Genomic DNA, 12,028 nt, shown 5'->3' with positions numbered 1-12,028 from the left:
CGGCCCTGCTCCATAGTCTAGGGCTGAGCGCTCTCCTTTTCTCTCTGCACTTACCGCTCCATGGCCCGGTCACCATGACGGACTACGCCGAGGAACAGCGCAATGAGCTGGAGGCTCTGGAGTCTATCTATGCCGACTCATTTACTGGTGAGCAGAGTTCGCCAACTGGTTCTTTTCATAGAATGCTGCTTGCACATCCTGAAGCCTTTCCATCTGAGAATAAACTACAACTCCCAGAATCCCCCGGTATTCTTTGTCTGCCGGGCGTTGTTGGGTGTTGTAGTCCAGCCGGAGTTGGCTGAGCCCCGTACTGATGGTTGCTGTAGTAAGTGAACTCGTGGGTTAGCATGGGTCTGACTCTGACAGTCGGGCGTAGGCCTGTCTGGGATAGCAGAAAACTGTCGCACTTTGCAGTCTACTGGATTGTCAATATGATGATTACGTACCAGGGTTGCCAGGTCTAATTTTCAAAACCAGCCAAAGTCCGCTACAAAACCAGCCCAAAACTAGAGGCACTTCAAAAGTAGCGCAAAATAACATGTGCAGTGAAAAAAAGTCTTTTTACATTTTCACTGATTTGCACATTTTTCCATAAAGAAAAATGGTAAAGCTTCTCCCCCCTTCACCAGGGATGTAACTACAGAGGGTGGCCCATACATATACAATTTCAATATATATTGGTAAAACCATTCAACCTCTAGACATTTTGGTGGCCAGCAGATGTTTGCCCCAAAATTATCTGAAATTGAGGAAAGTCACCGGAAAATACGAGAATATAGATCCCAAAATCTGATAATTCCCAACTTCTACACAAGTCAGTCTCATTGCATGCTGGATATTGTAGTCTTACATGAAACTTGGCAGTCGGCAAATTGTTAAACAAAAACTATATCACCCAACATGCATTGGGAGACGTAGGCTTGGCACATTAGGGCAAGAAATTTTTTTTGCTGGTATCCAAAGTAAAAACCAGCCAAAGGCCCAAATCCGTACCTTGGCTAGTTTGTACTTTCAAAACCCACCTGGACTTTAAATTAGTACCCAACTTGGCTGGGCTTCAGTGCTTTGTGGCTGAACAGCAGCTGGAGGGACTGGGTCACTTTGATTTAAAATAAATCCATTTATAATTGGCTCCATCAGCTTATGCACTACATCAAATAAAGTTTAGTACAAATACCATCTTTCCACTTTTGTGAAAGTGCAGTTTCCATGTGGTGCTATTAGTATGCTGGGACTGAAGCTGAAGAGCCCAGGATTTTTTATCATGATGCCATTTTTTTTACAGTTGTGTTAATAGTGCCCCATTGCATGTTTGTTACATTATGGGAGTTGCAGATCTAATACAGAATAGTGTGAATCCATTGAGTTTGCTATAGTTAAGCCTTCTTATTTTTCTCAGATAATACAAATTCATTACTGTATATCTTTATGAATATGGGAGTATAGGCAAAGCCGTAGAGTAGTTATATTTTATATATATATATATCTAGCCAGAATTACCTTTCAGAGCTTTTTTTTGTTTGTGCTACTACTGCACGAAATTTAGAATCGATACATTCCAAAATCAAGAAAGCCAGATACTAAAGGAAAGCTTGTTTATCATCTGTAAAGCTGGCCATAGACGCAAAGATCTGATCGTATGAATCGAGGATTTGTACGATTTTCAGACCGTGTGTGGAGAGTCCCGACATTTTTTCGTCCGGCAGAAATCGGTCGTTTGGTCGATAAGACAGGTTAAGAGATTTATGTCGGCTGCCGATAATATCTCTGCGTGTATTGCCGATCGTACAATTTTCAGAGGGAGACTGTCACTAGCTTTGGTCGGACATAACTATCATACGATTGCTGTCAGGGGCAGAACATCGGCTGACCTGTTCTTTTGTACTTTATTTGATCGGAATGGTTAGTGGCAGGTCGGGAGATGGGGGAAGTCCGATCGTATGATGAATCGTACGATCGGATCTTTGCGTCTATGGCCAGCTTTAGCTAGTTGGCACGAGTATTTGCAACTCTCTTAATAGATGAGATAAACAAGATGTTCTTGTTTATGACACAGCACCAGCAGTTCATGTAATGTTGGAAATTTCAGTCTTGCCAGTTTTGGATTGTCAAAAAATGCCTTCTTCTAGTTCTTTGTCAGGAAAAGCCCGAGCAGTGTAAATGTTTCTATGGTTGGATTCAAGGAAATATATACTTGTTTGTCATTTACATTAAGAAACATATTAAGAATAATATGCTATTATGTAACATAATCCCTTTTCTGTATTCTTTTTGCAGTGTTATCCACAGCCCCTTCAAGTTTTTCCATCACAGTAACATCAGAAGCAGGAGAGAATGAGGAAAGTATGTGTCGTTTTTATCATTCAGACATTTTGAGGTGACTAATATATTATCAGTATCTATAAAATGAAAGCCTGTTACTGCAGTACACTTGATTACTTTTAGGGCTAGTCCACACGGGGAGATAGCGACGCGTTTGCGGTCGCGGCGACAAAGCGCCGCGACAGTCGCCGCGACCGGCGCAGGCGACAGTTTTGTATGGGCGCCTATGTAAAAACGCCTGTGCTAACCACACGAGGCGATGCGCTTTTCAACAGTCGCCTGAAAAAGCCTGGCGAGTCCTCCCCGTGTGGACTAGCCCTTAGACCCCTGGCACATGGGATGTTTTGATCGATGAAGTCCTGACTGACTGACTGGGATCAGCTGACCCCTGCTGCCGATTCACTTGAATTGTATATTTTCTGTTTGTGGCAGATACTTGTGTAGGCTGGTATTATCCATTTATCATTTTTTTCGCACAGAAATGTCTGGCATAGGCAGTATGATTCCCCTACTCAGTGGGAAGTGAATACCAGTAGAGAAGGATGTTTTTATATGTGGTTCTTCTTAAAATATTTGAAATTCAGTGTTCATCTGGTAACTAATTTTGAATGTAGTATTTTATATGTTGTTTTCCTCTGCCTCCCTAAACTCTTTTATTTTATTTTTTTGAGACAGTTTGTGAACTGTGAGTAAATGAATAAGTAGTTCAGATTCAATTCACGTGGGACAACGACCTTGGCTCATCTAAGCTCACCTCCAGCTCTAAATTTGTTTTTATCACACTTGCTCCTCACTCTCTGGAGAAAGAGCTGGTCTTATGCCAAACTGCGGTGTGTAGCTATGGATGTAGCAGACCCTGTTGGGGGGGGGGGGGTGCACGTGGACCCAGATACTTGATCAATGGTTTAAGGCCCTTAAACATGTTGTGTAGTGGCCTTGAATAAATGTAACCACAGCATATTTTTGCTAATTTTGAGTGCTCTCCTTATTTTGGAATTTATCACCACAGGGTCTGCTGTAGAGAAACCCCATCTCCAGCCCCTCGCCTACCTGAAAAATGGATGCAAATGTGAACGGTGGGGGGGGAGGTGGAGGCCCGGAGTAGTTGCAGTGCATGCCACTGTGAATGTAGTTATGCCACTGGGCACAAGGGCATACAGGATTCAGATTCTTCAGCCTCCTCGGCTTAGCCCACAGTCCAATGCTGTGCCGGAGTGCAGAGAGAAGGTGGAGACAAGACATGGCACAGCGCTGTGTAATGGCACCTAAAAACTGAAACAGGCACTGGGTACATCCAGCACAATTTGTATAGTTCATTTCATAAAGGCTCAGGGTGGTGTGCAGTTCTGCAGTATGGCGAGCAGTGTTGCATCTGAATAGAGAGCAGAACCTATATCAGCACAATATATATACCGTATATTGTGAGCCCTCAAGTCTGTTTTATCAAATGTATAACTGTAAGGTTCCTGCTAGAACTTTGAATCTTATACTTTTAATACACCATAAACCATTTTATTTAGAGAAAGACAATGTTCAGATGTGAACACTGTAGTCTAAGGGGCAATAAAACCAGTGAGGGATGGTTTTAAAATTCAAACATATCTAGATAGTTTTTCGTTTTATCTTTATTGGTCAGTAGGAATGCTGGTTTCTGACGCAATTTAACAGGAACCATGTACTTTACGCAATAACATAAAGTGTATCTACCTTCAGGGCCTACCCATGAATTGGAAAGCATGATATTAAGATTATTATTAATAATATTATTAACAAGGTTACAAAGTTACAATCTACTGCAGTGCTGTTCAATAGAAGGTGTGTGTACATAAAACATATAGAATGCATACATATAATGACAGGAAATAGAACATATGAAATAGTGCAGCTGTGTGCTTAACTGCTGCCTTATTTTACAGATGTGCAAGTAATTATTAAATTCACTTATGTGGAGTCCTACCCAGATGAAGCTCCTCTCTATGAAATAGTCTCTCAAGATAACCTTGAATGTACAGATGCATCGAGTATACTATGTTTGCTCGAAGACCAGGTAGTCTCCTAATCATCTTCTTACTTAAATATCATTTTCAGTACTGTCTTTTAGGCACATGCCACTTGGGGGATATTAGTAATAAAGTATTAGCATTTGACTTCAATTTTAAATTTAGAGATATATATATATATATATATATATATATATATATATAGGTCTTTATACAAAAATAAAAAAACTTTTATTGATCAACGTTTCGGCTCGACTGCTGGAGCCGTCTTTTTTTTGTTCCTGAAGACGGCTCCAGCAGTCGAGCCAAAACGTTGATCAATAAAAGTTTTTTTATTTTTGTATAAAGACCTGTTGGTGCGGTTTTTCTTTATGCTTATTACTATGGTTATCCGTGTGCACTATGCCCAAATTTGTTATATATATATATATATATATATATATATATATATTCCTCTTTAAATCTGCATGTTTTAACCAGCCAAATTTATTTTTCAAGCTTGATACATATTGGCAGATTATGTCATGGACAACAGGCTGATATCTGCCCATGTGTATTTGTCTAGGTGACAATAATTTGGTTCTGTATCTCATCAGAAATAAAATAGGCAATTCATTCAAATAACGGCCATCTCAGCATATATATATATATATATGTTTGACAATTCTTCATCATTTGAACACTGTTTACATAGAATTTTTGAATGAGGATTCCTTGTCAAAGCAACCGTGTCTGTCCCATTCATATAAATAAATATATTTATGCATTTAAGCAAAGCTTATTTCTGTGTTCATATAAATTCCCAATATTTACAATAAAGTTAATGTGACCTCTTCTAATAGGGTTATATCCTCTTTAACAAAATACTCTACCCATGCTCTCTCCCTTGTACCTCACTGTGTCCTTCGTGCCATTTACAGCACTGTATGCTTACACAGATAACTAGTGGGCTTTATACACTGTGCATCATTATTGTGAGATGATAATTGACTTAAATAAGATCACACCTAAGCATAAATAATCGTGAGAAGCCTTAGCCAAGTCGCTAAATATTTATCAGATACTTTTCTTATATTGCAGTGTATAATGTATTTTCATATTCTATCATTTCAGGCTCAGGAGAACCTTGGGATGGTTATGATTTTCAGTTTAGTTTCTGCAGTTCAGGATAAATTAAATGAAATAGTTGATCAAATCAAAACCAGAAGAGAAGAGGAGACACAGAGGAAAGAAAAAGAGGCAGAAGAAGCAGAAAAGGTAATCTTTGCAATTTGCTGCTTTAAAGTGATTCCCGACACAAAAAAACTACTTTTTAAAATATGAATGTACATTAAGGGGCAGATTCATTAAGGGTCGAATTTCGAAGTTAAAAATACTTCGAAATTCGACCCTCGAATTGAAATCCTTCGACTTCGAATATCGAAGTCGAAGGATTTAGCGCTAAACGTTCGATCGATCGAAGGATTTTTCGATTAAATCCTTCGAATCGAACGATTCGAAGGATTTTAATCCAACGATCGAAGGAAAATCCTTCGATCAAAAAAAGGTTAGCAAACCTATGGGGACCTTCCCCATAGGCTAACATTGACTTCTGTAGGTTTTATCTGCCGAAGTAGGGGGTCGAAGTTTTTTTTAAAGGGAAAGTACTTCGACTATCGAATGGTCGAATAGTCGAACGATTTTTCGTTCGATTCGTTCGATTTCGTTCGAATTCGAACGAATTTAACCAATTCGATGGTCGAAGTACCCAAAAAATACTTCGAAATTCGAATTTTTTTCATTCGAATCCTTCAGTCGAGCTTAGTGAATCGGCCCCCAAAAGTTACCTATAGGTCATGTTGATCATTTTCTGCTGAGAGGTTTATTTTTGTAAGTAATTGTTACTGCACATATAAGGCAGCCCCGGAGCATGATCATAGAACACGGGGCATCAGACAGGTAATGTAAAAGAATTGTGCATATACTTTATGGCAACATTTTAAATAGCTTTCAAAGTCATTATTATGACAAAGAGATACTGACACCAGAAAGTAAACTTTAAGTCTGAGGGAGAATGTGTTATTCCATTTAATCATCTATGGCCTGCCAATATATCTTTAATTCGGAAAGAGGCATATACAGGCTTACATACTACGATGTAGTGGTATCATCCTTCTTTTTATTTAAAAAATATCAAAAGAACAGAGTTTATTGAGGACAGTTATTGGCTGCAGGAAACTACCCGTTATCCAGAAAGACTGTCTCCCATAGACTCTATTTTATCCAGATTTTTAAAAATGATTTCCTTTTTCTCTGTAATACTAAGGTGTACAGTTAGGTCCATAGATCTTTGGACAGAGACAACTTTTTTCTAGTTTTGGTTCTGTACATTACCACAATGAATGTTAAATGAAACAGCTCAGATGCAGTTGAACTGCAGACTTTCAGCTTCAATTCAGTGGGTTGAACAAAAAGATTGCATAAAAATTTGAGGAACTAAAGCCTTTTTTTCCTTTTTTTTTTTTTAACACACTCACCTCATTTCAGGGGCTCAAAAGTAATCGGACAATTGACTCAAAGGCTATTTTATGGGCAGGTGTGGGCAATTCCTTTGTTATTTCATTATCACTGAAGCAGATAAAAGCCCTGGAGTTGATTTGAAGGGGGGGGGGGTACTTGTATGTGGAAGATTTTGCTGTGAACAGACAACATGTGGTCAAAGGAGCTCTCCATGCAGGTGAAACAAGCCATCCTTAAGCTGCAAAAACAGAAAGAAACCTGTCCAAGAAATTGCTACAATATTAGGAGTCGCTGGCAAAATCTACAGTTTGGTACATCCTGAGAAAGAAAGAAATCACTGGTGAACTCAGCAGTTCAAAAAGACCTGGACGTCCATGGGAGACAACAGTGGTGGATGATCGCAGAATCATTTCCATGGTGAAGAGAAACCCCTTCACAACAGCCAAACAAGTGAACAACACTCCCCAGGAGGTAGGTGTATCGATATCCAAGTCTACCATAAAGAGAAGACTGCATGAAAGTAAATACCGAGGGTGCACTACAAGGTGCAAGCCACTCATAAGCATCAAGAATAGAAAGGCTAGATTGGACTTTGCTAAAAAACATCTAAAAAAAGCAAGCACAGTTCTGGAAAAACATTCTTTGGAGAGATGAAACCACAATCAACCTCTACCAGAATGATGGTAAGAAAAAAGTTTGGACAAGGCTTGGAACTGCTCATGATCCAAAGCATACCACATCTGTATAAAACATGGTGGAGGCAGTGTGATGGCTTGGGTGTGCATGGCTGCCAGTGGCACTGAGACACTAGTGTTTATCCATGATGTGACACAGGACAGAAGCAGCCAAATTAATTCAGAGGTGTTCAGAGACACTGTTTCAGGCGTTTCATAATACAGATGGGCAATGACCCAAAACATACAGCCAAAGCAACCCAGGAGTTTATTAAAGCAAAGAAGTGGAATATTCTTGAATGGCCAAGTCCGTCACCTGATCTGAACCCAATTGAGCATGCATTTCACTTGTTGAAGACTACATTTCGGACAGAAAGACCCGCAAACAAACAGCAACTGGCTTCAGGCTGTCATTGCCTGCAAAGAGTTTTTAACCAAGTATTAGAAATGAACATTTTATTTTCAGCTTTTTAATTTGTACAATTACTTTTGAGCCCCTGAAATGAAGTCATTGTGTTAAAAAAACACTGTAGTTCCTCACATTTTTGTTCAACCCACTGAATTAGTTAAATTACTGTACATCTGAGTTGTTTAATTTAAAATTCATTATGGTAATGTACAGAACAAAAATTAGAAAGTTGTCTCTGTCCAAATATGGACCTTACTGTAATTAATCCTTATTGGAAGCAGAACCACCCAGGTTTATATTCATTTAATTTTAATTAACATGATTTTCTAGTAGACTTATGGTATGAAGATTCAAATTAAGGAAAGATCCATTATCCGGAACACTCCAGGTCCCGAGCGTTCTTTATAACCGGTCCCATACCTGTAAGTTGCTTGTTTGCTTTTAAGGCAAATAGTTTTTGCTCTGTATTAAAAGCAGAGGTTATATAATTGACTTTTCAAGCTATATGTATTTAAAAAGAGTTTTGATTACATTTCATATAATTGCTCATATTTCAACGGTGGGTAAACCGAAGATTTTAATCGTTTGAAATCTTGACTATATATAGGTCTATACAATTTCCAGTGTCTCTTTAAAGTGATACTGACACTAAAAAACTATTTTCAAAATATGAATCTACATTAAAGTTACCTATAGGTCAAGTTGATAATTTTTTGCTGATAATTCTGCTTTTGTAAGTAATTGTCACTTGAAGTTCCTAAACCTGAATATTTTGCTAACCTGACTGTCCCTTCTTAACCTGTCTCTAATGCATCAGGCAAATACTTTTATGCCAAAATTATAAATAGCATTCAAAGACAATGTTATGATAGATAATAAAAAAGGTTATTTTCTGATGTCAGTATCTCTTTAATAACTCTTTGTAACATAAATGTAACCGCTAAAACCAGGTTTGTTTCTTGCAGAGCTATTTATTGTATACAGCATGGTACCATATTTATTCAGGCACAAAGGTTGCCTTGCACCACTGAGCTCATATTGTAAATGATGGCTTCTGAGCCACCCCTTCTACTAAAGCTTTTAACAATTATTCAGTTTGTAGTGAGAGGTCCTAGTCTACGTTTACACTTTTTTTCAGTTATTCCTCACAATTCAGTATATTTTTATTGAGAAGATGTGCATTCAGTTGTGTTCATTAAAGGAACAGTTTACAGATGTCGACAGCACCAACCATAGATTACTTTGTTTAAAATGCCTTTATTGAGACATGGGTTTCTGACCCCAGAATTGGGAGGCATAGGTGCTGACTGAGAAATCCCATTAAAGGAACAGTAACAGCAACAAATGAAAGTGTTTAATAGTAATTAAAATATAATGTACTTTTGTCCTATCTGGTAAAAGTTCTGTGTTTGCTTCCAAAACTATATTAGAGGAAAATTGTGGAAGCACTCAAGGCTAAATCAAAATATATTTAAATATAATGGAAGTGCTACTTACAATGCACTTCCCTGGGCCCCTGTCTCATAAATAATTCAGTATAAATGCCAGTGCATGTTTACAAAACAGGGGTTTTTAGTTACCAAAGTTATGATCATAAAATTGAAAAGCCACCATACCACGTCAAGGTAAACCCCATATGGCGGTCCCTAACTTACTTATTAAAAAGAAATGTTTCTCTGCATAATAGCATTACCTGTGTTCAGTGTATGTTGAGCATTGGTTTCAATTTGAAGGCTGAATCCTCCCCCGCCAGTAAAGGCTTTTAAGAGAGAGGGATTGCCCAAACCAACGCCCACATTTAAAAGCGTAGGACCACCATTAGTTTTAAGGGGTGGGTATGGGGTGCTATTGAAAAACCACATGAAGCTATGCCACAGCTTCAGGCCAATATACTATATTAGAGGAAAATTGTGGAAGCACTCAAGGCTAAATCAAAATATATTTAAATATAATGGAAGTGCTACTTACAATGCACTTCCCTGGGCCCCTGTCTCATAAATAATTCAGTATAAATGCCAGTGCATGTTTACAAAACAGGGGTTTTTAGTTACCAAAGTTATGATCATAAAATTGAAAAGCCACCATACCACGTCGTGCTTCCGAAACTAGAATTGATTTTATATAGACAAGCTGCTAGGTAGATGTGGGGGCAGCCATGCAAAGCTGAAAAAAGGAGAAAAGGCACAGGATACACCGCAGAAAATAGATAAGCTCTGCATTATACAATGGGGTTCTGTAGTGCTTATCTGTTATCTACTGTGTGTCTTGGGCTTGAATGGCTGCCCCCATGCCTACATAGGAACTTGTTTATATAAACTATATAAGTGTTTCTTGAAGAATAATTCTTCTGCTAGCTTCAAATAATGTACAGGGGCAATTGTCTAGTGATTTTCTTATGGATCATTACACAGGTGCTCTTTCATGGAACTCCTGTCACAATTGAAAACTTTCTTAACTGGAAAGCCAAATTTGATGCAGAGATGACAGAACTGAAGAAGAAAAAACAAAAGGAAGAAGAACAATCAGGAAAAAGCAAACTGACAGGTAAGGGTCTATGGGTCTGCTTTTGTTATCCACTTGGGTTGTGCATGTAGGATTGGGATCAGCTAAAAAAAATAAGTGTCATAAGGATTGTATAACATTATCATTGGATAATCATGCAGCCTCATGGCACGACATGAGTAGTTGTAGTAAGGTTGAATTACAGCTGGTGCTGCCATAATGAAAGGATTGGACTTGTAACTATTAAATTAAAGCTTTTCAACTTGTGGGACACACCACTCCAAGTGCTGTAGTGAGTTTTATTTTGTCATCCAATGTGGCTGGAAGAACTGTGAGGCATTAGCAAGCTCCTGGCCCTAGCTGTGCTGCATCTTATTCTCACACTGTTGGGTGATGGTTGTCATGAAATATACATATTCCCACTTTTACATCTGCCAACTATTAATATGGATCACATATTAATGTTTTTGCGTGAAGAACTGTTCTGCATATCACTTATTGTTATCAGGTTGTAGTCACAAAGTGATGTATTTTTCTACCATCTAGGAAAGCAGCTATTTGAAACAGATCATAATCTGGATACATCAGATATCAAGTTTCTGGAAGAAGGTAAAAAAACATATGTATTTTTTTTCTGGTCATCAGTGAAAATTGTTGCACAATCTTGCAATTTAGTTTTCTCTTAGTCTTAACTTCTTTACTTTAACGGTTTCGCTCCATTCCTAGTTTCTCTATATTTTATTTATATTAAAGTCTATATTTACAATATTGGGTGTATACTGTAGGATTCCCCATATAATTCTATAGTAGGTGATTGTGAGCTGTATATTATATAAATCACTTAGATTTGTTTGGTTGCATTATTCCTTACTAGCAAGAAAGCAAAATACTATATAATAATGAATACATAAATGTATTCCTGTACTCATGTTTCCTTATCTCTGTTACTGTGCTGATGGTACTATGTATATGGTATACAATAAGGCTTTGTCTTGTTTCTCTTTTCTCACAGCTGGGAATAGTGTTGAAGTGGATGAATCTTTATTCCAAGAAATGGATGATTTAGAGCTGGATGAAGATGATGACGACCCAGATTATAATCCAATCGATATAGAAAGCGACTAAATATCTTGGAACCAGCACATTTAGGAAAGCAGTCACAGTATCTGTGGCTTAAATACACAAGCATTTACAGTTATTTTTTTTAAGTCATAATTTTAATTTTCAGGAGAATATTCTTCTGATGGCTCTCATGGTTGACACTTAATAAAATGACTTAAAAAACGCTGTTTTGAAAAACCTTTGCTCTGTGGTTTCCGTTTTATATACACATGCAAAAATATCTTCTGAAACTGCAGGCCTTGTCTATCAGTTGTGCCAATTTTTTCTGTGAGTTATGATTTCAAACTCACAGAAATCACATGATGTGAAAAATCACATCCTTTTTTAGTGTATATTTTTCATCCAGTCAGCATTTAGCATGGAATAGATTATTTGGAAAACCGTTATGTAGAATGCTCCTAATTATGTAAAGGTTGTCTCCCATAGACTCCATTTTATCCAAATAATGCAATTTAAAATAATCCCCTTTTCTCTATAATAATAATAAAACAGTACCTTGT

At 37.8% G+C, this 12,028-nt stretch overlaps 1 protein-coding gene across 1 annotated transcript; it reads left to right on the top strand.

Annotated features, from left to right (window-relative positions):
- The first annotated feature begins 15 nt into the window (after window positions 1-15).
- rwdd1.L (RWD domain containing 1 L homeolog) lies at window positions 16-11,705 on the top strand. Its single transcript, NM_001094073.1, is given in 7 exon segments — window positions 16-147; window positions 2,278-2,343; window positions 4,239-4,369; window positions 5,436-5,579; window positions 10,316-10,448; window positions 10,953-11,015; window positions 11,419-11,705. Coding segments are annotated over 7 exon segments (723 nt in total). The 5' UTR covers window positions 16-74; the 3' UTR covers window positions 11,532-11,705.
- Window positions 11,706-12,028: the final 323 nt, after the last annotated feature.

Source organism: Xenopus laevis, chromosome 5L (genome assembly GCF_017654675.1).
Source record: "Xenopus laevis strain J_2021 chromosome 5L, Xenopus_laevis_v10.1, whole genome shotgun sequence".
NCBI classification, from domain to species: domain Eukaryota; kingdom Metazoa; phylum Chordata; class Amphibia; order Anura; family Pipidae; genus Xenopus; species Xenopus laevis.
The sequence above is the reverse complement of the archived record's forward strand: the minus strand, read 5'-3'. Positions and strand labels throughout refer to the sequence as shown.